This window comes from Eublepharis macularius, chromosome 5 (genome assembly GCF_028583425.1).
Source record: "Eublepharis macularius isolate TG4126 chromosome 5, MPM_Emac_v1.0, whole genome shotgun sequence".
Taxonomy (NCBI): Eukaryota; Metazoa; Chordata; class Lepidosauria; order Squamata; family Eublepharidae; genus Eublepharis; species Eublepharis macularius.
In genome coordinates, this window is record NC_072794.1 from 132131762 (window position 1) to 132159287 (window position 27526).

At 40.3% G+C, this 27526-nt stretch overlaps 1 protein-coding gene across 1 annotated transcript; it reads left to right on the forward strand.

Moving 5' to 3' along the window:
• Positions 1-1012: 1012 nt before the first annotated feature.
• On the forward strand, positions 1013-27511 carry SAMHD1 (SAM and HD domain containing deoxynucleoside triphosphate triphosphohydrolase 1). Its single transcript, XM_054979898.1, has 16 exons — positions 1013-1280; positions 4132-4198; positions 5353-5425; positions 8136-8296; positions 9833-9948; positions 11293-11363; positions 11891-12040; positions 12801-12901; positions 13234-13342; positions 14993-15084; positions 15668-15783; positions 16048-16187; positions 17671-17766; positions 20839-20943; positions 21254-21391; positions 26314-27511. The coding sequence occupies exons 1-16, from the start codon at positions 1073-1075 to the stop codon at positions 26431-26433; spliced, it is 1863 nt and encodes a 620-aa protein (XP_054835873.1). The 5' UTR covers positions 1013-1072; the 3' UTR covers positions 26434-27511.
• Positions 27512-27526: the final 15 nt, after the last annotated feature.

Below are 27526 nucleotides of genomic sequence, written 5' to 3' on the forward strand. Positions count from 1 at the left end.
CTGTGACACTGAGAGATCTCTGTCTTTTGGTGCTACACCTCTGAAGAGGCCAGCCACAGCTGCTGGCGAAACGTCAGGAACTACAATGCCAAGACCACGGCAATACAGCCCGGAAAACCCACAACAACCATAGTTCTCCGGCCATGAAAGCCTTCAACAATACAGTGTTAAGGTCTCTTTGCATCAGCTGCAGGATACTTGACTGACTGCAAAGAGGCACGGATGTGTTTTGCCTCCTTCCAACACCAGCCTGCAGAACAAGTCTGTTCTTTAGGTTGGATTAGTGGTTTGTATTTATTTATTTACATTATAATCTGCCTTTCTCACTGAGACTCAAGGCAGATAACAGAGTGTGAGTCAGAACAGTCAATTTCAAAGCCATTTCAATGAACAATGCAAATTTGCAGAAATGTAAAACTATCAAGAATCCGATACAGTTGAAGAAATGCTAAAGCAGAACACCAGCAGTGTTGAGTGACGTATTAAACAATGTCGAAACTATCCTGTAGGATCACATAGATTTTTTAAAAATTCTGACGGGGATGCATTACAAAAGTAGCGCCTTCCACTACAACTTACAATAGTATACTCCATTCTACCGCCTTATTCTACTCGATGAGTAGAGCGAGTTAAAATTAGATGGGAAAAGGGGTGTGTGGGTGGGCTTTAGTAAAGCGAGCTCTGTGGCATCTTAAGGCTTATACATGAATTAATGTCTTTTCAGCTGCCACAAAATGGCAATAGACTAATACGGCTATCACTCTGGAGTCTGTCATAGGCTTTCTTCTAGGCATCTATTGCAGAATCTCCTTCCAGTAACCCGAAGGATCAAGAGCGCAACTCTGACTGGAAAGCCACCAGCAGCACGCCCGACCCAACGGGGCGTATTTCTCTCAGAAGCCGCCTTTTCCCCGCCCACCGCTGCCCTGAGAGGAGGCCGCGGATCACGTGGCCCTCCTCCCAGGGCATAGCGCCTCCCCGGGCGGGCGGCTAAGGCAGACCGGCGCCCCACTTTGCTAGGCTCGGGAGTGAGGCGGCTGCGTGGCGCGTCTCCCTCACAGAAGCGAAAGTGATGTCGAGCCCTGTTAAGCAATCAGCCGCCAAACGGGCACGGACCGACTCCCCGGCCGATGGCTTCCGCACGCCTGAAAAAGGCGTCTCTGAGTGGCAGGGTGCAGATCCCGGCCACCTCCATCTACGGCACTGGGACGCCGAGCAGCTGTGCGACTTCGTCCGCCGCAGAGGCTTCGAAGAACCGGAGGTGCTGAGCCTCTTCCGAGGTGAGCGGGAAGAAGCCGGGAAATGAGCGGGAGGGGCGCTCGCCGGTTGGTTCCACCTGTGCGGGGTTTTGAATGGACGGAAGATGAGCGGTCCTTTCCTCCCCCAGCTCCCTTCTTGAGCTCCTGAGGTTATAAGAGGAATAGCAGTTGGCGTTGGTTCCTCCTTGGCTTCAGGTACACACACGTGTAGTCTTGAAAAGCTTTTATAGGGTTTGATTTTTGGTAATTCAATAGAAAATCGTATAGATATAGATGGGTATATATAGATTAGAGGTTAAGTGGTTGGGCTGCAAACCAGCACGCTGCGAGTTCAAACCTTACTGCTGCCATCAGCTCAGCAACTGGCCTTGGGTAAGCCGCTTCTCTTAGTACCAGTTGTATTGTGGGGATCATAACACTGACCTTGTTCTCTGCTCTGAGTGGGGCACTAATCTGCCTAGGACAGTGGTATATAAGCACTGGTATAGTTATTATTATTATATATTTAATTGGAGCCAGCCAAAACCATCCCAGAATAACAAGCTTTAGAGTTCTCCACAGTGCTACATAAAACCAGGATTTGAGCACTTCTGAACCACCACCCACAAGAGAGGAACTTCTCAAATTACTCATTCTTAGCCACCAGCAAACAGCGTCTACCTTAGAAATCACATTTCAGAATTAGCTTAATGCAAAGGAATAAATGGACATAAATCTAATTGTAAAAATCACAGCGGTCAGAAGCTAGTGAGTGAATGTTGTAATCTTACAGGCCGTTCTGTTGCTGATCTAAAATTTACTATTCTAAAGAACATTTAAGCAGGAATCCAATGGGAAATTATTGCATTAGCATTCATCAAGCAAATCAAGACTGTTTTTCCACCAGGCCTCAAGGACTTAAGTTATCAAATGTGTCTTCCTAATAGTTGAACTCCAGATGACAGGAGCTCTGAGGAAAATAAAACCTTTACCTCAGACAACTTGACTTGGCCTCTTGAGAAACGAAACTGAGGCGTTCCCCATTCATTTTGGCAAGAAGGTGGTGTGAGCAAAGAGCTTGGTGTGTCCTCCTGACTGTCTAATCCTGATTTTGCAAAGGAAGGGGGAAATGAGGTGAAACTAAAGGCTGTGAGTCATGTCTGTATGCACTTAGGAAATTCTAGAAGCAGGTACAAACACCAGAAGATACTTTCACATTGGTCCTCTCCAACTGAAAGATTCACCACTTACATAATTCCTTTACAGTCCGCTGATCATCTGCTGAAACAGTTTTCTGTTTCTCTTTCTAAGCACCTCAACCTATATGTAATTTCCTTTCTACTCCTTAGTAGGCATTAATGAGATTGTACATTAATGGGGAAATGTTATAATGAATTCAGACCCATTTTGGAGTAAATCAAGCATAAAGATAAGGTTTGTTAGATAGATTATAGGTTAGATAAAAGATTTTGTCTGTGTATGTGTTTGCTTGGGGGTGGGGGGGCTGCACTGTGTTGTAGTCAAATCAGATACTGTTGTTTTTTGGAGAGAAGGCTGCAGAAAGATTGCTGGCCTTCCCTGAGAAGCTCTTTGGGTAAGAGAGAATGGCTCACTCCACAGTACAGGTTAATAATAATATTTAATTTATATATCGCCCTTCAGGACAACTCAGAGCGGTTTACAAAGTATGTTATTATTATCCCCACAACAAAACACCCTGTGAGGTTGTTGCACAAAAAAGTGCTCTTTCCCTTTGCCCCTTCCAATCTTCTGAGCAAAAGAGAGATGAGACAGACAAGGGCTGTTGTAACAGAGTATATTTGCAAATATAGGGTACCAGCTTACAAAATGAGCTTAGAATGTACCACCGAACAAAGGAGCACATGCTTCTTTTAAGGGCTCATGACATCATTTTGGAGAAACGAAACATTCAAACAAAACATGTGATCTCTTTACACCTATGGATAGGCTATTCTCCATTCCTCACTCTTGCGACAGCTTTATTCTTCACAGTAGTCACTCGTTACTTTCACACACACTCTCTTCCTCCAAAGAGGAGGGAGGGGAAACTTATAATTCTCCCTTTGTCTCTGCCTCTGCATCCCAAGAATGTTCAGTTATCTATTCCCAAGGACATACATTTCTTCTGTCATAAACAACTAGAGAAAAGGGGGGGGGTAGCTAAAGAGCAGAGACCAGTTACTTTAAAACATAAAAATCCATTCTTTTCCTCTTGCTAGCTTAATATCACAGCTATATGATTAATATAAATTTGCTAATCCCACAAGGTCACCCAGCTGGCTTCAAGCGGAGGAGCGGGGAATCAAACCCGGTTCTCCAGATGAGTCCTGTGCTCCACTCCACCAAAGTGGATCTCAGCCATGCTTCACTCTGCTGCTTCCTCCTGCTGTCCCTTCCCTTCTTGATTGAATAGATTTCTATCCCGCTCTTCCTGCAAGCAAGCTCAGGGCAGGTTACAACATCATACATAGATTCTAATTGCTATGCCAAGACTGTGCTCATTCACTCAGCTGTGCTCTGCTCAGTACTGTTGGGGTAGGTCCCCCTCAATAATACTTATGTTAACAAAACTAGAGATTAATTTTGGTAGTGTACTAGCTTTCTATTCACTAGAGGCCAAGTTGGGTGGTAATTCTTAGTGGGTGAAGTGCAAACGTCTCCTCCTGTTGTGTAGTATTGTCCAATAGTAACTTTTTTGTTAATGCTCTCTAATTACAAAAAACCCATGATTTCTGATGAGTAGTAGACATAGGTTGCTAGGTTTTAGTGTTTGCTTCTTTGGCCCAGTATGCAGTGGTGCAGCTTGAAGATCATTTTAGGACTGCAGTGTATTTCAGATGGAAGAAAGATGATGATAATTGTTTCTTCTTAGAAAATCAAGTCACTGGTTCAGTGCTGCCCTACCTCACTGAGTGTCATCTGAAAGAAATGGGAATTGGGTAAGGGAAACTTTTGTCTAACCATATTTCTTAAAATAGTGTGTTTTAATTACCCAAACCAGTACCTTCTGTGTTTATTTGTTTAGAAAATGTTTAACAGCTAGCTTCTTTCATTTACAGCTAGCTTCTTTCATTTCATATTTTACATGGTGAACAAAAGCAGATTGGGGGTGTTGATTTGTTTTTGTCATTACCGGCTTAACTGTGTAATTATGGCTAAAAATTCAAGGAAGGTACCCTAGAGGAGAGAGAGAATATGATAGATTTCACGTTTTTAGAGCCCAATAGACCTCAACAGGTACCCAAAGTCTATTGGGCTCTAAAACTTTTAAACACCCCCGGATGGAATGTGCATGCTGCCATATCTGCCTCTCAACTCAATTCCACACACCCCCCATTTGTTTTTGCAAACACCTGCATTTTCTGTGACTTGTTTATATATTTATATTGTCGCTCTAATGTAAACATTCTCTTTTAATAAAATACAGTCTGTTCTTCGTAATTTTTTCTTCATACATTATCATTTATTCATATCAGATCCAAGAATTAGTTTGCCTATAACATCATGATAAATTGTCAGGTCATATGTAAAGCACTTTCTGAGTCACAAAGCTAACACTCGATCTTAAGGTTTTTTATTCAACAATTGTTAAATAGTGCTTTGTACAACAATACATGTTCTTCAATGGCTAGTCTTCTTGTGTCCTGAGAACATTCAGTGGCCAGAAGCAGATTTTTCATTGTTTAGCTTTACAGATGCTGTAATATTTCATTAGAACAAGCCTCCTTCCACTTCGATTTAGGCGTTAATAACATTTGTTAAATGAAATGTTGAGACCATTGTTCTTTTGAATGATCTGAGTATGTAGTATATGTCCATCCTTCCTTTTCTTATATCAGCAAATATTTGGCATAGATTGTGGCTAGAGGAGGAAGCAGTACATATGTAGAAAGGTTGGCTTTAGTAACCTGTATTGTTTGAAAATAGATTTGTCTTCATGGAGTTGCTCCAGTTAAAAAAACAGTCACTTTCAAATATGTTGACGATCCTTTACTAAACATTACTATAGAAATATCAACAGTCCTAACAGTTAAGTTAGCCTTAATGTAAAATAAACTGTAGAATTATAAACTGTTAATTTAATCATTTTTAGAATTCCAGGATTGAGGCTAAAACTTCTGCATTGTTTGCGCAAGCTGGAACAAAATCATATGGACATAATGAAGGTGAGAAAAACACTTACAGTCAGAGATCCAGGTCTGCAATCCACAGTACTGCCATATTGCTTTCTCACTACTGTTATGCTGTACTTTTCCAGTATTGTTTTTGTATACAGGTTCACAGGAACAGATGTGGTTCCCAAGACAGCCTTATCTCAAGAGAGACTCGCCGAGACCTTGGAGTCATAACTTTCACATTCCCTAATGTGTCTATACTAACTGGGAATAAGGGGGGAGGGTGGAAAGGAGGGTTTGATATACTGTGCAAGACACTAACACGTCATTCTCAACAAAGGCCTTGTGTTCAGCCAGACGCTTCTGTAGCCTTTGGATACCTATGGACACTTGTACATTGAATATGTACTCTTCCAATAAAGAACCTTTGACTCAAGAGATGTGGATTTCTTGCTGCAAGTGCTGGGAGATGAAATCAAAGTAACTTGAACTCCATAGACTGACATTTACATTAATCTTAAGCAAAACACAGAACTTTACAATGCTTATCCTAAACAGAGTAACATCCTTCTAAGTCCATAAAAGGGTATATCAATGTTGGGATTGCATTGTTCAGACTGTCATATTGAAGATAGGTTTTGGTCATCATTTTTTTTCATGATCCATACTCAACAGCAAAGACATTGAATTCAAAGCAATCTATGTTTAAACAAGAGAGTAAGTCAGGAAAATTGGTGGCCCATTTACTAGCAGACAAAAGTGAGCAGAAGGATTCTGGTGACTTTGAAAAATAACTTAGAAATTGAAGGATGTAGTAGTGAGAATGATATGAGAAATTTTCTCTGTAGTCTTCCTCTACCTAGTTTTTCAGATGAAGACAGCACTAGTTTGAAAGAACTGGGTTGTTAAAGAAAAATAAGGTTCCTGTACCAGATGTTCTGACCAGTGAGCTTCTTCAAATTTGTGGGGAGCAACTGAGAACTTGCTTGTACAAACTTTTACATGTTATTTAATGAAAGAGGTTGACATTTAAACCTTGGCAGATGCAAACTTGATAGAGTAGTTTAAGACAAAATTTTCTCATCCTATTAACCAATATAGTTGTTGAATACTGATTATAAAATGCTTACATTGATATTGACAGACCTTTTGCATAGAATTCTAGACAGATCTGCAGACCTTTTGAATAGTATTCTAGTGTTAGAGAAAAATTAGAAATGAGAAATGCTATGTTAGCAAAACTGTCTTTCTGCTGCAGTGATCCCAGACTGGCACCACTGACCTGAACCTTGAGTAACCTTGAGCCTTCAACCGGGAATGTTTTACAGCAGGAGACATCCTCCCTTTACGATGGGAAATGTCTTTCATTATTCCTTATCTCCTTACTGGTATGCAGACTGGTACCAACTTGACACATATTTGTGAGAAAAGTATTGATAACAGACAGAAGAAGGACACAATTTATGACTCAGTAACTCACAATAATGGGGCCTGCCACATGTTTGCTACACCATATAAAAGTTAAGACCTTTTACATGTTTTTCATGTAAGCTTGGCTTTGTCTTGCTTGCATCGAATAATCATTCCAATAAATGGATCTATGTTTTCTGTTCTGCTAACTTTAAAGCCTTGAGTGTTTCTCTTGCTCTCCAAGATTGGTCCTGGGCTGTGGTTTGTCCCAATAATTAGGCTTTTTTAGAATTTCCTAACAAATATATCATTTGTCAGATTTTGATTTGGAATGTTTTCTTAAAATTTGGTATACAAGGCTCCTAAAATTAGAGTGTGGGCAAATAGTCTTTTTCATTGTTGTTCTCAATTGTATTGTGGCAGGAGACAAGGATGTCCTCTTTTTCCACTATTGTTTAATCACTGTTTTGAAGTTTTAGCTAATAAGATTAGTGAGGAAACTGCTAAATTATGAATGGTTCTTCCACCACAAAATTATTTTTAATTTTACATTATCAAAGGTTTGTGATGAAAGTCCCAAAGAAATAATTTTAAACACTCTTAGAAACGTCGTATGGTTATTGCTCTATATCAGGCTATAAAATTAACTTGGCAGAATCCTTACTAGCTTGCCTAGTATTATATTGGCAATGGCATCTACTCATTGTTGTTAATTTTTATGAAAGAGTCTTGCATAAATAGATGGTTAGTTCTAATGAGTGGGTTGGATACTGTTAAGGGATTTAAAGATACTTTTGGTGAACTTAGTCAGTTGTGTGAGTTGAGGACCGGATCGGGTTGCTGCGGTAGAGGAGGAAGGCCCACAGCACTCGGGCTGATCTTAGACAAGCACTGACTTGAGGGCAGGAAGAGGAAGACTTTGCTTATTTGTCCTGCTGGCTTTATTTGGAGTTGTATTTTCACTTGTTTCTTTAAAGCTTTTTATTCAAGAACATTTTTTAGGATAATTTTTTCCAAAACAGATTATATGCATTAAGAGTAGATTTTAAATTATATTTCATGTTCTCAATGTAACTTTTGTGTGCGCCAGCTGAAGTTCTCATTTAGCTGTTAAAAGCCTTCATTGATTTTTTGAAAACAATAAACAGAATTTGTGGCGGCGGGGTGGGGGGGTCATTGATTGACAGCCTTATGTTTTAATTACCCTGCATTTAAATTTTTTGGCATTGAAATGCAAAAAGAGAACAGGAAATGTTTGGTTCTGTTCATTTACTTTAAAATAACACAAGATTGCACTTGTGTTTTCATAGAACATCTTTGTACTCTTAAAATTTTCTTTTACACCTTTCAGGTATTTAATGATCCAATTCATGGTCATATTGAAATGCATCCTCTCCTTGTTCGCATCATTGACACACCTCAGTTTCAGCGTTTACGATACATTAAACAATTAGGTGGCACTTACTATGTTTTCCCAGGAGCATCACACAATCGCTTTGAGCATTCCCTTGGGTAAGAAAGCACACTGTTTGTTTTCTGTAGATCTTCTCTATCTTTGTTTTTATCGAACTGGTATACCTGGCCACCATACTCTTATTACTGATATTCATAGGCACAGACAATTATTTAGTAACATTAGCTCTGTTGTAGTACAGTAAAAGAAAAAGCACTCTTTTTAGTGTGATTGGTTTTTGCATGACACTCCTAAAATCCCAGCAGTAAAAGAACCCCATCTATCATAATAGGTTGGAGTTGCATCTTTGTGCACAAAATATAGCTGTTCTGTTGGGTGTCCCTGTTGGGATTGGTTGGGCATGTTCCTCAAATGTGCAAGGGGAGTGCTCAGCCTCCAAATACTAAACTAATTGAAAGTTCATACACTAGAAGAGCATTGTGGAAAGAGAGTTAGCATTGTAGGTCTTTACCGTCTTTAAAAAATACCATTGGTTCCTGTCATATTAAGTTCTGTCATGCTGAACTTAATACGTAGGAAATGTTGTCCTCTGTAGGGGCTGAAAGAATGAACTGTGATCTAGGAAGGGTCAAACTCCAGTCTTCTCTTTCTTGCTTGCCTCTGAGGCAACCCACTCTTAGCTCCTGCCTGCAATACGAGGATACCAATAAAATGCTAAATTGTTGTTGTTTACCTTTAGTATTATTCCAAGTACTAACCAAGTGTCAGTTAACCTGTACAGGTTGTATGGCATTGCATGTCATATAATGTAGCCAACAGTGGATGTGAATATGAAAGTGCACCTGTGTGTCTGCTTTTTCCCATGTGTAAAGCATAAGAACCATATGTTTAATTTCCACAAAATAATCACTTGTTTTTAAGGTTGAAATCTGATTAATTAACTATGGACATACTTTGCTGTGAAGCAATAAATAATGAATATAGCTTGCTTTGTATTGCTGGCAATACGGATCTGTGTTTCTCCACTGAAAACATTGGATGAAAAGAGATATCATTTATTTACTTCATTTACAGGCCACCTTTCTTGCTGATACTCAAGGCAGATGACCGCCTAGTTTCCTTCTCATATTTGGTCAGAATATCCCTTAATTGTCTGCTATGCAGTGTTCCTAATAGGATAGTGGTTTGTTGTAGTGAGAAACCTTTGCCCCTTTTGTGTGTATGTTGATACAAACAGAGAAGAAGGGTATGTCTGTGTGTGTGTCTGTGTGTGTTGAGAGGGGGTTTGCTTCTGACAGTAGGATCATAGAGTGAAAGAGGAACCAGCTTTAAACAGTTTGTGATCTAGTACATACAAGATTGGGTGTGGGTTGCTTCCTTTTTGGAACAAGGAACAATTTGGGTGTTTTTTTTAAAAAAAAGGAACGCATGCCACACCCATAATACATCTGAACCAGTTCTTCTTTGTGTGACTAGGTGGAAAGGATTTATGTTTTCAAAATGAACTAATGAACTTTCCCAACAGCATTTCAGTTTCGAATATAAACACCTACATTTATAGTCATGACATGGCAAGTTACTTTTTTAAAAAAGTCTGAAATTCAACAAGTAAATACCTTTCCTTCTTATAATAGGGTTGGCCATTTGGCAGGCCGCTTGGTCCGAGCACTGCAAGAGCGACAACCAGAGCTGGATATCAGTCAGAGAGATATTTTGTGTGTTCAAATTGCTGGCCTTTGTCATGATCTGGGTAAGCAATACATGTATATGCAGTATACCTTATACAGAAATGTATTAACAATTTCTAAAATAAGTTAACATTTGTTTATTTCACTTATACCCCACCTTTCTTCCCATTGGGATCCAAAGCAGCTTATATCATTCTCCTCTTCAACATTGGTCCTTAGGACCACCCTGTGTGGTATCCTAAACTGAGAGTTTGTGACTGGCCCAAAGTAACCCAACAAGCTTCCATGGCAGAGCTGGATTTCGAAACTGGGTCTCCCAGATCCTAGTTTAAAATTCTAACCACTATATCACTATGTTCCTTTGAAGTTGTCTGTCAATACTTCCTTACTTATTTTATCTTTCTGTTGTAATTACAAGTAGTTTTTATTAAGTTATATTAGCAGGAGATAGGCTAAATTCTTTTTTCTATCTAGCTTCCCATTTAGTCATGACAGCTCACTTACAACAAATGGCACTCGTAAATAGCAACACCTTCTGTATGGTACCACTTCATATACTGTAAAGGGTTTGCATGCTTGAATGCTGACAATGAAAGGAACTCCCTCACACACAACATTAGTGTGCCAGGGAAGCTAGCCTTTTTATGAAGTGCTAATTTTGTATATGAACATGATCCATGTAGCGCAAAATTGAGTTATGTATTTAAGCCCCAGGTCTGACTCTCTGAGACAAAACTCTGAAGTAAAATGTTGACTGGGGGGGGGGGGCTAAAAATATAGATAAGAACTCCCTACCTAATAAAGCATTATGCATTACATGCATAATGGATGTAAAATGTCAAAAATCCAGGGCTTATACTTGGAATGAACAGATTTTCAAATATTATGAAAGCCTATTTGAATCCAGGAACTCTTGCCTTCAAGTGCTAGAGATCCTTTTCGTTATACAAAAGCGTGTCTGTATTTATTGTCACTCATAGTGCAGAACCAAGGCAAAATGTAGCTGGAGGTACATACACACATTAAAAAAATATTTCTTGATGAAGCTGAGTCCCATAGGGTTTCCAGCCAATTAAGAGACCTAACCAGCCTTGAAAATTAGGTAAAAACTTAGTGATGAAACAGTGCTGGGCACAGGAGGAATCCTGTTGCCCCAAAGACGTTGATAACATTTACCAGGGAAGCAACACTTTAGATTTTATGCATCTATTCAGGTCACATAGAGGAGATCAAAAGATAGCCAGGTGTAATATGCTAAAAGTTTTTACCTTTTGGCTTTCACAATTTTAAAGTTTTTTTAAAAATGGCTTTGCTATGGTCAAGAGAAATGCCAAAATTGCTATACAAAACTAGCATATATCTTAACCTCTGCCACAGAAATGAACTGCACAATCCTTTTATTTTAGGTCATGGGCCATTCTCACATATGTTTGATGGAAGATTCATCCCACTTGCGAAACCAGGCTCCACTTGGAAGGTGGGTTTGCCTCATTTAAAATGTGACTTTAAAAAATAATTTAAAAGGAATGTTCATATTAGGATCATGTGCTATATTCTGGTGTTGTGGTAAGGTCTGAAGTATGTACAGATCCCTGAAATGCTCTTTAAAGAGAAATTACTTAGAAGTATCTTGAAGAAATATAGTTAGTAACACTTCTTTTTGTTTAGGAAATACTAAACTCTTCTCCACTGATAGACTATGCACCCCAGATGTATTTTCCTAGGGCATATTTTCTTCCAAGTTTTTAGTCACTTTCATGCACATTACTATTCAATGTTAGCAAAGTGCTTTTTCAGCCCATATTTATATTTAAAGTGAATCAAAGGCATGCTGCAATAAATTAGTTAGTCTTTTAGGTGCTACAAGACACCTTTTCCTTAATGAGCCAGAACTATTGTTATATTTGCAAAGATTATATTTTGGGGTGTGCTTTTTATATGCTTTTTATTATGATCATTTGTTGACTGCGTGTGTTCTGATTAATAATTTTAAAATTTCTGCAGCATGAACAGGCTTCTGTGAAGATGTTCGACTACTTGATTGCTTCCAATGAGCTAGAGCCAGTCATGGAGTATTATGGTCTCAAACTCTCTGAAGATACAATGTTTATCAAAGAACAAATAGCAGGACCCACAAAAATTGATGGCTGTTCAGTGAGTCTCTTTCTTCACATCTCTAAATGCTGTTCAGTTTAGTGGAATAGGCTTTGACATTTCCAAGAGATGAGAAACTCAAGAGGAAAAGACAAGAGGGATATTTGGCAGATACATTTTGTGGGAAAGTTCATTTTATTCGGATGTCTTAGGCAGCAGGGGAAAGCGAGGAGGGTCATAACCTAGTGGTAGAACACACTCCATGTCAGAAATGCCATTTTTAATCTCCGACAATCTAGTAAATAGATCTTTGGAAACCGAGCTGTAAAATATATTAGAATTAGAGTTTGGGTAGTTACTGCTATGGAGTAGAGAGTAGTCATGGTTTAGGTGAACTGCCTAACCTAGTGTAACAAAAATCATGTTTTTACATTCAGTTCATCTTCCAGTCTAAATCAAAGTCCAAATAGACCAGGCTGAAAGAAGCAAATAAAGAGTGAAAGTCATGTACAAATCCCTCTGATTTACAAAGAGCAGTATAACTTCTCCTTAGAAAGGTCTGAAGTCTGTAAATGATCTAATGGATTAGTCAAGAGTATAAAAAGACTGGTTATAGCTGAACAAATAGCATAAGGTGATTGACACTGATTTATGCAAAACAAGTTTGTACATTTAATGTTATCAATAATGGTGTTTCACCAAGTACGGAGCTTTAATAGTTAGTATAACTGATGCTTAGAAACCTTGTTTTGATACTGGTTAGGTGCTTATTGTGGATTCTAATGTAGTGTTTACTTTGTCCTCTTGCCCTGACCTCTAGTGGCCTTACCATGGACGGACTAAAGAGAAAAGCTTTCTTTATGAGATTGTGGCTAACAAAAGAAATGGCATTGATGTTGATAAATGGGATTACTTTGCCAGGTATGGACTTTTGTTTTTGTGTGGACAGAATTCTGGAAGCTTTTGTTGTATTATACCTGCAGACAAATTCATTTTCGTAATATTTTCCATTAAAATAAATGATAAACTTGGAAAGAATTCATTATAAAGAAAAGAAAGCTTGCCACTTATCTGCACATAAATCAAAGTACGAAACACATCATTATCCATATCAAGCAAAATATGGAAATCCCAAATAATTAACTTCAGGAATATCCCTGATTTAATGAAGGCCTAACCTTTCCCCCGTGTTCTTAAGATGCCAGTCCTTGGTTTGGACAATTCATGACTGACTATTTTTGAAATATTTTTAGGGATTGTCATCATCTTGGAATCCAGAATAACTTTGATTATGAACGCTTCATTAAATTTGCTCGGGTCTGTACAGTAGATAATGAGAAGTATATTTGTACCCGGGATAAGGTAAGCTCCTTAATAAAAGAGAGTTTCAACAGGTGTGGTTATATTCTCAGTGGCAGCTTGAAATGGTTGCCCGCAAGTTACTTCCTGTTTTGCTCATTTCTCACCTTTCTTTCAAAGAGCACAGGAAGCATTAACCTGATTTGTCCTTACACCAGCCTTGGAACTAAGATGAGGCTGAGAGATAGTGACTTGCCCACAATAAAGCAGCCAGATAGCGAGCTGCTTATTTGAGTGGCCATTTGAACTCAGATATTATTAGATCAACTCCACATAGCAGTTCTGCTAAGTTAGGAAACACAGCTGTAAAGTATGTTACATGGGTAAGAGACTTGAAATTTGTATTTCTTCTGAGAAGGTTTCTGAAACCTGTACCATTGTATCCTGGATCTGAGATACAGAAAGATCCAAGATCTTTCCGTACTTGGTTAGGCCTCCTGTGAATGGCTCTGTCTTCATCATGGAAGAAATGATACTCTGAGGGCTTGAAGTGGCATGTTGATGAGTAAGAAGGTGGTAACAAGTGTTAGATGCAATCTTCTCTAGGCTGTTCTGTGTAGGGGCAGCAATTCATTTTCCTATACTGAAGCAACCAACAAAAGCCTTGCAGTTGAATGAACAAACCCTTGAGAGGCTGAGACTCTACCAAGAAAAGGCAATTATGCAAAGCTATTTAAGCTTTTTTAAAAAAGATTGCAATTTGAATGGCAAGAGGTCAATGCCTCACACTGCCCCACACTCCCATGTCTCCTTTTCAGCTTCACAACCCCCCTGTGGCCTTGGAAGTGAGAGGGGAGGGGATTTCACCACCCTGATTCTCCCCCAGTTCTCCAGCCTTCTTTGCTGGGTTAGGAGTGAAGGTCTGGAATGCTCTCAATGCTTTCTCCATTTTATAAAGACATCCCCCCACCACAACACAGGCTTGAGAGGCTGACTGGCTCCTCCTAAGAGGCAGGCCTCATTCCCCAGGAAGTGGTGCAGCCCCCAGGGGACTATCACCTTGCAGAACCTGTCTTCTAAGAGTCAGCAGCTGCTGTGTCTGTTTCTAGCCCACCAGCCAAATGTGTATGATAGTTTGGGAGTTAAAGGACCCATGAGCCTGGTTGCTGCGACCTCGAGCCATGTATCAGGCTTGGCTGATCACCTGGCCAGCAGTGCTTGGTCCGCCTTACCCGCCTCCGGCCGGGCCATCATTAAGCTGTTTCAGAGCCTGCTCTCTCTTTTGTTTTGTGTTCTTAGGTTGTAATCTGAAGCACACTTACTAAGGAATAAGGTCTATTGAATTCACTTAGTCTTATTTCTGAGTAAACGTCCTTAGGTTCATGCTGCATGTTATTTGGAGATAAGCATCCACAGAAGAACCAAGTAGAAGTAGTTGATTAAACCTGTGTAGTGATGCCCATTTTTTATCCATACAACATGTTTCTTAGGACATCCTCTTGTTTCTCTAACAAATGCCAATCCACTCCCAGACTTAACACTGGAGGCACAAGCACTGTCCGTTATGAAACCAGAAGGTCCTCCTTGGTGCTACTTCTATGTCCAAAGTTGTGTGAACAAGATAGCTAGTACTTGCCATGCATAGTCCATTGTCTTGCACTGTGGTCTTAACATAGAATATAGATAAAAGGCCATTTTTATCTTGAACTCCAGGAGGTTGGAAATTTGTATGATATGTTCCACACCCGGAACTGCCTGCATCGCAGAGCCTATCAGCACAAGGTTGGCAACATCATTGAAACCATGTAAGTGGGGTTTGATGGGTTGTGGATAGGACCTGATGTTAGGATGAATTTTAATTAATTAATTTGCAAATTTATGCAAATGTTACCAATTTCTTTGTTTTTAGATGGTACATATACATGTCATAGCAGTCATCTTAGAAGAGGCATTCCATCTTGTGTGAGGGTGAAGTGAGAATGGTGCCCACAAACTGCAGTTTTTAGAAGTACTTGTATTAAAAGTAATATATTTTAAAATTTGTTGCTTGGTTTAATCAGGAACTCACTTGTAGTTGATCACAAGGTTTTTAATCAGTTAATCTCACCAAGTATTCAGTTAGTTGCAATTCTGCTTCTGGGGTGTTTTTGGAGACACTTAGGTGAATGACCACCTTTCTTAAATTGTTGGAAGATGAATTTGCTTAAAGTCCTTTAAGTAACAAGACCAATTAAACTTAACTTTTGCTTCTGCCACCTTTGCCTCTGATTTGCTTGCTTTAGTAGTCATGATTTAAGAAAGTGAAATTTCTAAAATTGGTTTGAAATCCTTGACTGGTAGTAATATTGAAATTAAGAATTCTTTTTCATGTTACACATTTCAATCCAGGATTACAGATGCTTTTTTAAAAGCTGATAAGCATATCACAATAAAGGGCTCTGAAGGAAAAGAATATCACCTCTCTACAGCAATGGAGGATATGGAAGCTTACACTAAACTAACAGGTATGGGAAGTTATTAATGGTATATGATTCTTCAAATCTAATCACACTGACTTTGGGATTACATCCCATTGATTTCAGGAGAGATTGGATTTTCATTTGCCTAGGCTAGCACAAAAAAATTCCTCTACTTTTCTATCTGGGTGCTTGAAGGTCTAGAGTTGAAGATGACCTCTGGGTTGCAGATTACATTTTTTTATATGTGCAAAAGAAAATTATTGGTTGGTTTTGATTATTGTACCATTACTTGTGATTGATTTCTGACAGATGACATCTTTCTGAGGATTCTGCACTCTGATCTCCCAGAGCTGCATGAAGCACGGGAAATTTTGCGTAAAATAGAATGCCGTGATCTTTATAAGTACCTGGGAGAGACTCAGTCCAAAGAGGGCAAAGAAATTAAACAGGTAGAACATAGAGTTATCAAAGTTGCATTGGTTAAGTATTTTGGTTTTACTCATTCTTTCAGCTGTGATCATGGAGTGATGGATCAATAGGTTGCCCTACTCCTCCGTTGTCAATAAATATTAAAGCCAAGTTACTCACATTTTTATACTCAAAACACCTAGTACAGGAAAAACATTTTTACTGATATATTGGAATGTCTTGCTTGCTGCGTGGGCTTGACAGGCAGGCAGTTGAACTAACCAACCTGTTGTCAGGCTCAGCGGACTTTCATCTCTGAATTGATTGCATGTATATGCACTCAAAGGTGAGGAAGTAAGCACGTGGTTTTTGTACATGCAAATCCCATGATTCTCAGTAAAACTTTTTTTTGGTGGCCAAAGAAGTATTTTTTTCTCAATCCCGATATTTTAATTAAAGTATCCAATTCCGATACTTTAATTAATACACCACATTAGTTTCGTATGCTTGTTCTGAGATCTCGTTAAACTCTCAGTTACTGGGTTGGAGTCAAGGCAGGCTGATCTACATTGCACCCCTAAGCTGACCATCAGGGTCTTGTGTTAGATTGAGGAGAATTACCATTCCCTGTCCTGAGCCAACTAGGCAAGTAAGTGTGCAGACTAGAGATGGGCACGAACCAGAAAAAAATGAACTATGCAGTTCGTGGTTCGTCACGTTTCACAAACCACGAACTTTTACAAACCTCCCCTGGTTCACAAATTGGCTCATTTTGGTTTGTGAAAATGCCACTTCCGGGCCAGCAAATCACCACTTCCAGGTCAGCAGAAGATGACTTTCGGGTTAGCAGAAGGTCTGCGGGAAGTCCATCCTCTGTTGCCTAGGAAACTGATTGACGCCAGGCTGTCTGCAGTGATGAGCTGAAAAATGAACCAAACAAACCACCCTAAAGTTTGTGGCAGTTTGTCAGAAATGGGATCTGACGAACTGCTGGTTCACGAACCACGAACCGGCTTGGTTCGTCACAAATTTTGGTTTGTATTAGAATAGTCTGCAACAATTTGCCTGTAATTTATTAACAGTTCTGTAATAAACTAACTTCTGCCTTAGTTTGCTTGGAGAACTGTTGTTTGTATTTTGGCAAATAGAAGGTAACTTATTAAAAGACATTGTTTAAATATGTGAGTGCTTATGTTATTATCATACAGGTTATCTTTTTGTCAGGGTTGTACATGGATCACTGTTTCTTAGCCTAATTTACCACACTGGTGGTAGTGAGGATACCGGGGGGGGGGGGGGGAAGCAGATATCATGTAAACCTGAGCTTTTTGGATGAAGCATGGGGTAAAAATATAATCATATGGTGTAACTAAACGTCTGTGCATGAGATGAAAGGTTACTTTGCTTAAAAACTGTACTGTGCTTGTCAGAATAATTGTAGGCATGTTAGAAATACTTTTTGAAAATATGACCTTACCAATCATCTGATCATACAAAAAAGTGAAAGACTTTTTATATCCTCAGGAGCAGTATGATAAATTGCCTGCTGAAATTGTTGCATCTACACCACTGACAAATTCTCCGGATGCCGGATTGAAGGCTGAAGACTTCGTAGTTGATGTAATATTTTTTTAAAACACACTTTTTAGTATGTTACTTTAGTATGTTACTTTTGAAGTGACAGTGATTTGTAACCTGCAGCCATTCCCCTGGGAGAAATTAACCTTTCCCTGCTTTCCCCTTCCTGCAGCAGTCCTTGCTGACCTACAGATGTGTTCCACACAACCGGTAGACCAATGTGCCCCTGGCCCAATTTAAGGAACACACACAGAGAAGTCCTGTGAAGGGAATAACTAAAAGACGTTTATTAATAAACAGGAAGAGAGTTGGGTACAGAGAGTAGCGCTCCTCAGAACCAAGCAGCTCTTTGGGGGTCCAGGCTCTTGACCTGAGGTCTTATACCTTACATGATATAAGCAAGAACTATACAACAAGAGACATTATTGGTCAAACCAGTAGCGTACATACGATCTGGCAAAGCTCCATTGGATAATGACAATTTTGGGTGGTTCTTTTACAAATTAACAGTTGCTTATAATATCAAAGAACCCACTGTTCTTTCTTTGGCAACTCTACAGCAATAAAAGTAGCCATTCAGCGGATATGTGCCCCCGTCAAGGCCAGTGTTTATCAGTTCCCATCCTTTGCATATGTTAACTAAAACAAGATCCCACTTTAAATCTTACCATATGCTGATGTAGGATGTATTCGTCTGACTATCCCTTGAGTGGGGGGTGCTTGATATCTTCTCACTTGTATCTAAAGGTACCCCATTCTTGACAGGATATGCATAAACTGTTACCGTGGCCTTGAAGTCAAGCCTACTATCAAATCTACCATGTTGCTATTCTGAGGCCCTAGTGTCTGCTTATTATCTTTTCAATTGGTTCTTGCCAGGCACTTAACAAGGCAATTACGTTCTTCAGATTGGTTTCCGTTTCCCAGCCAAGTCAAGTGTAGAGAGAGAGAGAGAGCTTTTAAACTAAAGGGTACTTATATTGGTTAATGAAATAGGAATAAAACTTATGATTTCTACATACATTCTTGGTTTTGACTAAGTCTATTTGATTTTGTAGAGTTTTATGTATTTCTAACAAGTAGGCCACAGGGGCCTATGCCTTCACATTAAATGAAGCAGAACTGTGTGTCTCACAGATGATGTGACAAAAAGCCATGCGGTTCAAGAGCCTTAGTGAGGAGGGAGTTGGTCAGGATCATCCCACCTCCCTGTGCTGTCAGCAAAACATCTGTTGGATACAATCCTGGCAGCAGCATCCCAAGTCCTGGGTGCTCATGCATTGCTAGTGCTGGCTTAACTGTATCTTATGCTCTTTGATATTTTAATGAACAATTAACACCAAGGGACTGAGCACATAGCAACTACATTGGCTTTCATAGCAACACTGCCTGCACCCACTCGTCATGGAGTGGTATGTGGATGATGCCACCATGTTAGCTATCTATGGAAGCAGCCAGGTTATGCACCCTGGGTTGCTAAATAGGAAATACAGCACCATCTGTGGTAGAGAGGACCATGGTGTGCCTAGTAGCTGCCATGTAGCTACTGCAGATGGGGCTGGATTCGTGTCCTGCAAAACTTTCCCTTTCCTCACAGGTAAAGAAGCACAGACCACTCTAGCCATCTCACCCAGACACATAGACAGTTTCCCTTGAGACTGGGAGACAGTGGAGCTGCTGGCTGGCAAATACCACTATTTCAGCTCTGCTTCATTAGGATCTTGAAGCAGAAACTAGAGCTGTGCATTAAAAAAAATCCAGACCAGAGTTTCAGTGAGCCCCCCAAATTTGAGATTCCTGAAATCTCGGAAAGATTCTGGTTAAGACAGATCAGAGAATCCTGGATTTATTTGGTCATTATTCCCTATGGGGAAAACTATCTGATGGGTGGCTGGGGGTAGCATTTTTTCTAGCAAACTCCACCAAATTTTCAGGGAACCTACTGCTGACTGTTCTCTAAAGGCCACCCAAGTTTCAGCAAGATGGGACCCTGAAGAAGGCACTCCCAGCCACTCTCCATTGTTTCCTGTGGAGGAAATGTTTCCAAGAACTCTTAGGCAGAACATACAGGAGCAAGACTGCCAGTGGACAAAGGCACACTCCCAAATGCAAGAGGAAGTCCCCACAGAACCAATGTGAATCAAGGGGACCAACATGAGATCAGAGAATCATGTCGAAACAGAGAATTCCATCCAGACCAAAATGACACTGTTGCAACTTAGCCTGACTAAACCAAAGTCACTCACAGAACCCATGCAGACAAGGAGAGCTCCATTCTGCAAGGATTAGACTCGCTCCTCTTCCCTCTTGCCTCTGCCTCACTCCCCCTCCCCTCTTGGGAGAAAAGAGAGAGAAGCCTAAGCGGGAGCCAGCCAGAGGCTGAAGCCACATTTCCTAGATGTATCTTATTTATCCAGAGGTCTGAATCCAGGTTCCCAGATTCTCTAATTTGAATTTAGGAAAGACAGATTTAGCCAGATTGGCAAAAACTCCAACTTTTTTCCTGAATCCCTGATCCGAATTGCACACCCCAGCACAAGCTGTTTCCTGCAGCCTTCACAAAATGCCCCCTCTGTAGAATCACATAATCAAATTCCCTTCGTGTGCACTCTAATGATGCCTGTCATGTGGCCAGGGGGATGTAGCCTCATGCCCGTCATGTGATATAGGGGTTTCCTGTGTAGGATTAATATAATGCTTAGCTGTGATTGGCTGCAGGCTCAATTGGTATCCTAAGTGGTGGTGGGGCTGTGTAGACATAGCGGGAGGACTTTGTTTTTCACTCCACTGAATTCAATGGGAGTGTTTATGTTTACACCACTATTTTGCTTTTGTAACATTGCACCAGGGGCCTGTGATGTTTTAGGATAGCACATAGGCACAACTCTTCCACAGGTGCATCCCTAGTGTTTATGTTTCTGGCCTCTCTGCTGGCACAGCTGTGCTGACATCATGTTTACCTTGGTGCAGTGTTGGGGTGCTGTGGCAGCGTATCTCTGAGTTATGCTGGTATATGGTTTAGTTGTTATTCTAAGCAGTTTATCAACTGGCTTTAGAATTGTCTTCTGTTTACACAATAGCTAATTGCACTTTATTTGCCTTACCTCTGTAAAGGTTATCAACATGGATTACGGAATGAAAGAGAAAAACCCTATCAATAATGTTCGTTTCTACTGCAAGTCGGATATCACTCAGGCAATCAAAATTACTAAAGAACAAGTAAGTGTAAGGTTGGGCAGTAGACTTCCCCTGCTTTATTATGTTTAACTAAGGTCTCTGTATGTATATGGAAACATTTTTAAGAAAAGGCATGCCGGTGTTGACGACATCGTTCTTATGTGATGTGAATATAAGCAATTATTCTTCATTAGTATTTTTGGTATCAAACTGTGAAATTTTTGTTGCTAATATTACTGCAGTGATTCAGAATTTTGTATTTTTCTGTTTAAGCATAAATGAAGGGAGAATCAGGAAATTAATTAAAGGGTTTGCTTTTTTTTTAATTCTGACCCTCTGTCTCCTTTCTGAGGTCTCAAAGTTTCTGCCAGAGAAATTTGCTGAACAGTTAATCAGAGTTTACTGTAAGAAAACAGATGAGAAGAGTATTGATGTTGCTAGAAAATATTTCATTCAGTGGTGCATGAACAAGGATTTCACTAAACCACGGGTAAGCTGTTTTTAGATGACCACAAATTTTATATTTGGCACGTGTCTATTCCAGATATTTATTTTTCATTAATTATTTAAGCAGTTATGTCCTATTTTTCCACATAAAATCTGCAAAACGGCTTAAAATAAAAATATGGTTCCCCCCACAAAAAAAGGCAGAAGCCATGGCTTTGAACCACTCCTTGAGCATTTTAAAACAATGTTGTAACTCAGCACTAGCAGGAGTGCAATGTAGTTGCTTCCCTAGCTTATCTGGGGATGGATTTTTGTAAGTGAGGCATTACCTCTGTAAAAGCAATATGGATTAGAACCACTAAAATTTGTAAAATGTGTTGATCTTCTGTATATGTCTCAACAAAGGGAGAGACTTGGATCTTGCTGAGACTCAGCATCCCCTTTGTCCCATTTATGTTAACTTTCCTGGTGCACTTTTGAGTGTATTATTTTATGTAGTGGGTTGGGATGGGAACACCCACTGGGAGTAGAGGATCCTTTGGCAGCTTTAAGAGCCAGTTTGGTGTAGTGGTTAGGAGTGGCAGGACTATAATTTGGAGAACCTGGTTTGATTCCCCACTCCTCCACTTGAAGCCAGCTGGGTGACCTTGGGTCAGTCACAGCTCTCTCAGAAATCTCTCCGCCTCGCCCACCTCACAGGGTGATTGTTGTGAGGATAATGATAACACACTTTGTAAACTGCTCTGAGTGGGCATTAAGTTGTCCTGAAGGGTGATATATAAATCAATTGTTGTTGTTGTTATTAAACATCTAGGCTGCATCAGATGATTATGTAAGCCTACAACATCAGTTCTTAGTTGCTTCATATCAGGTACCCACATACACGCCACAAAAGGATAGAATTCTTAAAATCCCAGAAATTGCTTTGGGAAAGTTGATGTACAGCCCTTCTCATTGCATTATAGAACAAGTATAACACCATGTAGAACAATCAAAAAGAGTCCAGTAGCACCTTTAAGACTAACCAATTTTATTTTAGCATAAGCTTTCGAGAATCAAGTTCTCTTCTTCAGATGCCTGATACAGAGACTGGTCAAACACAGAAGAGCAGAGGGAAGAGGCAATTAGGGGGGGAGGGGGAGGGAGCAATCAAAACATTCCTTTGCTAGTATATGTAAACATCTCCTTTTGGTGTGTGTATCAGTTGGCTTCAAAGGAGTTTGCCCTGTTAGTTTGTAGAAGCCAAACAGCTAGACCATCCAATTCCAATGCAGTATGGGCCTTCGATAACCACAGCTCTCCCTGCCAGATGCATCTGACAAAGAGATCTGTGGTTCCCGAAAGCCCACGCCAGGTACCACTGAGCTCCCCCAGACCCCACCTCTGTAAAGGAAATCTGTTACCTGTGGTAATGTGATAACCATTCATAGTCCCTATTCAGTCCCAGCTTGACAGAGTCAAATTTGCATATGAATTCCAGTTCAGCAGCCTCCCGTTGGATTTTGTTTTTGAAAGGTTTCTGTTGAACTACAGCGACCTTTAAGTCTTTGATGGAATGTCCTGGTAGGTTGAAGTGTTCTCCCACTGGTTTCTGGACGTTTCCATTTCTAATGTCAGATTTGTGTCCATTTATTCTTTTGCGTAGAGGTTGGCTGGTTTGTCCAATGTACAGAGCAGAAGGACATTGTTGGCACATGAGGGCATATATCAGATTGGAGGATGAGCAGCTGTAAGAGCCAGAGACAGTGTAGTTGATGCCATTGGGTCCTGTAATTGTATTCCCTGGGTAGATATAGGGGCAGAGCTGGCATCTGGGTCTGTTGCAGGGCCTGGTACCTGTGCTGGTGACTCTGCTGGCTGATTCATGGTTGTGAGTGAGAAGTCGTTTAAGGTTGGGGGGCTGTCTGTAGGCAAGGAAAGGTCTTCCACCCAGGGCTTCTGAGAGAGAGGTATCATTTTCCAGGATGGGTTGTAGCTCACTGATGATACGTTGGATGGGTTTGAGCTGGGAGCTATAGGTGATAACCAGTGGTGTTCTGTTGTTAGTTCCTTTAGGTTTGTCCTGGAGTAGGCTGTTTCTGGGTACTAGTCTGGCCCTGTTGATTTGTTTCTTCACTTCATTTGGTGGGTACTGTAGTCCCAAAAATGCTTGTTGTAAATCTCTTAAGTGTGAGTCTCGGTCGAGAGCATTGGAGCAGATACGGTTGTAACGTAAGGCTTGGCTGTAGACAATAGACCGAGTGGTATGTTTAGGGTGGTAGCTGGAGGCATGTAGATATGAGTATCGGTCTGTTGGTTTCCGGTATAAAGTGGTATTTATTCGTCCATTATGTAGTTGTACAGTGGTGTCCAGGAAGTGTACCTGTTGTGTAGAGTGGTCCAGGCTTAGGTTGATAGTAGGGTGAAAGTTATTGAAGTCTTGATGAAATCTCTCAAGAGCTTCCTTCCCATGGGTCCAAATGATGAAGATGTCATCCAGGAATCTTAAGTATAGTAGTGGTTCCAGTGGATGGGAGCTGAGGAAGCGTTGTTCCAAGTCCGCCATGAATATGTTAGCATATTGTGGTGCCATGCGTGTGCCCATGGCTGTGCCATTAATCTGTAGATATAAGTTGTCACCAAATTCGAAGTAATTGTGAGTGAGTACGAAGTGACAAAGTTCAGTGGCGAGGTGTGCTGTGGTTTTGTCCAGGATAATATTCCGTATGGCTTGCAGTCCATCCGCATGTGGGATATTGGTGTATAAAGCCTCCACATCCATGGTTGCTAGGATGGTGTCATCAGGTAGGTTGTCAATGGACTGTATTTTCCTGAGGAAGTCAGTGGTGTCCCGTAAATAGCTGGGTGTGCTGGTGGCATAGGGCCTGAGGATAGAGTCCATGTATCCTGAGACTCCTACCGTGATAGTGTCTCTTCCTGAGACGATGGGGCGTCCTGGGTTACCCGGTTTATGGATTTTGGGTAGTAGGTAGAATTTTCCTGGCCGTGGTTCCTGGGGTGTGTCCGTATGGATGCATTCTTGTATGTCCATGGGAAGAGTCTTCAATATTTTATTGAGTTCTCTTTTATATTGCTCCGTAGGATCAGCAGGTAGTATTTTATAGAATGTTGTGTTGGAGAGTTGTCTTTCTGCTTCCTGTATATAATTCTGTTTGTCCATGATGACCACTGCTCCGCCTTTGTCTGCTTCCTTGATTACGATGCCAGAATTGTTTTGGAGGCTGTTTATGGCATCTCTTTCTGCATGGCTGAGGTTCTGCTTTAGGTGTTGTTGTTTGTCAATTATTTCAGCCTAAAGCAGAACCTCAGCAAACCTAAAGGAACTAACAACAGAACACCACTGGTTGTCACCTATAGCTCCCAGCTCAAACCCATCCAACGTATCATCAGTGAGCTACAACCCATCCTGGAAAATGATACCTCTCTCTCAGAAGCCCTGGGTGGAAGACCTTTCCTTGCCTACAGACAGCCCCCCAACCTTAAACGACTTCTCACTCACAACCATGAATCAGCCAGCAGAGTCACCAGCACAGGTACCAGGCCCTGCAACAGACCCAGATGCCAGCTCTGCCCCTATATCTACCCAGGGAATACAATTACAGGACCCAATGGCATCAACTACACTGTCTCTGGCTCTTACAGCTGCTCATCCTCCAATCTGATATATGCCCTCATGTGCCAACAATGTCCTTCTGCTCTGTACATTGGACAAACCAGCCAACCTCTACGCAAAAGAATAAATGGACACAAATCTGACATTAGAAATGGAAACGTCCAGAAACCAGTGGGAGAACACTTCAACCTACCAGGACATTCCATCAAAGACTTAAAGGTCGCTGTAGTTCAACAGAAACCTTTCAAAAACAAAATCCAACGGGAGGCTGCTGAACTGGAATTCATATGCAAATTTGACTCTGTCAAGCTGGGACTGAATAGGGACTATGAATGGTTATCACATTACCACAGGTAACAGATTTCCTTTACAGAGGTGGGGTCTGGGGGAGCTCAGTGGTACCTGGCGTGGGCTTTCGGGAACCACAGATCTCTTTGTCAGATGCATCTGGCAGGGAGAGCTGTGGTTATCGAAGGCCCATACTGCATTGGAATTGGATGGTCTAGCTGTTTGGCTTCTACAAACTAACAGGGCAAACTCCTTTGAAGCCAACTGATACACACACCAAAAGGAGATGTTTACATATACTAGCAAAGGAATGTTTTGATTGCTCCCTCCCCCTCCCCCCCTAATTGCCTCTTCCCTCTGCTCTTCTGTGTTTGACCAGTCTCTGTATCAGGCATCTGAAGAAGAGAACTTGATTCTCGAAAGCTTATGCTAAAATAAAATTGGTTAGTCTTAAAGGTGCTACTGGACTCTTTTTGATTTTGCTACCACAGACTAACACGGCTAACTTCTCTGCATCTATGACCATGTAGAACAGTATTTTTCAACCAGGGTTTGTCAGGGGTTCTGCAAGAAAACATGGAATGTATAAATAAAATTTTTGAAATACCATGAAAAATTCTAAATATCCCTCAAGAATATCAGTTATTAAAGTTATGTAAACTGAGAGAGAGAGAATAATTTAAGAGTAATTGAATTGTACTCCCCAGCATCAACTTTCTCTGGCCTCTAAACATTTTGAAGGGGAGAGGTTCCTGAGGATTTGAGAAATTAATGTAGGGGTTCCTCCGTGGACAAAAGACTGGAAAACAGAGACCTAGAAGTTTGGTGTCTTTCTTGTTTTATTAACTTGTGTGCAATTCATAAATTACATATAATGGGTTGACATGGGAAGGGGTTGGGTGGGTACCAGCATTAATAATTATGGAACAGTCTAGTTCATTGTTCTTTTTTTGCCGTGAGAAGGGAGGGTCAGTAGAATGTCTTTGAATGATACTAGGTTTGATTGGTGTCTGGATCATATTGAGTGAAGACTGAATTTCTTTTTTCATTTGATGCTTTGATAGGATGGTGATGTGGTTGCCCCTGAACTTACTCCAATGAAAGCAGAGTGGAATTTGGGTAAAGATGACAACAATCAACATTCAGATGACCACAGCAGAGCTTCAAAAAGTCTCGCTTTCTAACTGACAGATCAGCTTAAATTTCTTTCCAGTAGCTAAAGTTTCATGCTACTATTTTTAAGACATCAGTTTACATAGACAGAGATTCTATCAAGCTTACTTCAAATAAGAATATTTCATGAAAGCAAAAAATAAATTTGCGTGATGTTTTGGGAGAAAGCTTGATAAAAAAGGTCTTGGTTAGCAGTAGTCATTTTAAAAACTTTCCATATGTTGTGGCATTCACATGGGAATTTAACAACCAGCCATGAGAACACTACCCTTAGGAACAGTGCCCCCTTTTCATGCAGGTTTGAATGTATATTAGTGAAGTGAGAACTGCCCTCTAAAGGAGGCTTCAGAAGCATTTGCAAAATTCCTAAACATTAAAAATCAAAGGAGACCAAAGAACTGTATTTCTAGATAAGCTTAATTTTCCTAGGATTGACAAAATATTACAGCTTGTTTACCAAGGCAAACACTATAAACCTATCATGGCTTTGGGTGGGGGGCCTGTGAGAAGAGACCTATGCCATTTGCCTTAATATGTGGCAATTGTGATAGAAACTTTCTCACAATTTGAGGAAAGTTAGCCTACAAGAGCTTAAATGGATAGAAAAACAATCACAGTTACAATATTTAAAATGTTTTTAAACCTTTGGTGTTTTTTAATGGCCAAATTCAATATCCACAGTGGCAAACAGTAATCCAGGGAAATAGTATTTTTGAGTACATGCTGAGGAGGAAATAATTAGTTGCAACAGAGAGGCCAATGGCTGTTTAAAAAGCACATGTCATACTAAGGTTTTTTTTTTAAAGACTGAATGTATTTTTAACACCTCCACATTGCCAGAAATAATGATTGTATATGCAATAATGTATCATTCTTTTTAAGTTGAATTCTTTTTTGAAATATTTCTGTGGTGTGCACTTTATGCTGTCAAAAAAAATAATTTTGTATACAAGAACTGTTTTTCCTGAGAGGTTTACTGTCAGTGTTGAGAATTAGCTCATGTTTAATCCCTGAAACATTTTTCTATTCTTCTTTAAGCCCCTTTTAATAATAACCTGTAGAAGAATGGCATAAATCTTTTAAATACTATGTTTAAAAGCTGTT

Bases quoted from the DNA above. Each gene is read 5' to 3' on its own strand.
- SAMHD1 (XM_054979898.1), top strand. From the start codon at position 1,073: ATGTCGAGCCCTGTTAAGCAATCAGCCGCCAAACGGGCACGGACCGAC. The intron at 5,426-8,135 runs GTGAGAAAAACA...TACACCTTTCAG, and splicing joins ATCATATGGACATAATGAAG to GTATTTAATGATCCAATTCA. The intron at 17,767-20,838 runs GTAATATTTTTT...ACCTCTGTAAAG, and splicing joins CTGAAGACTTCGTAGTTGAT to GTTATCAACATGGATTACGG.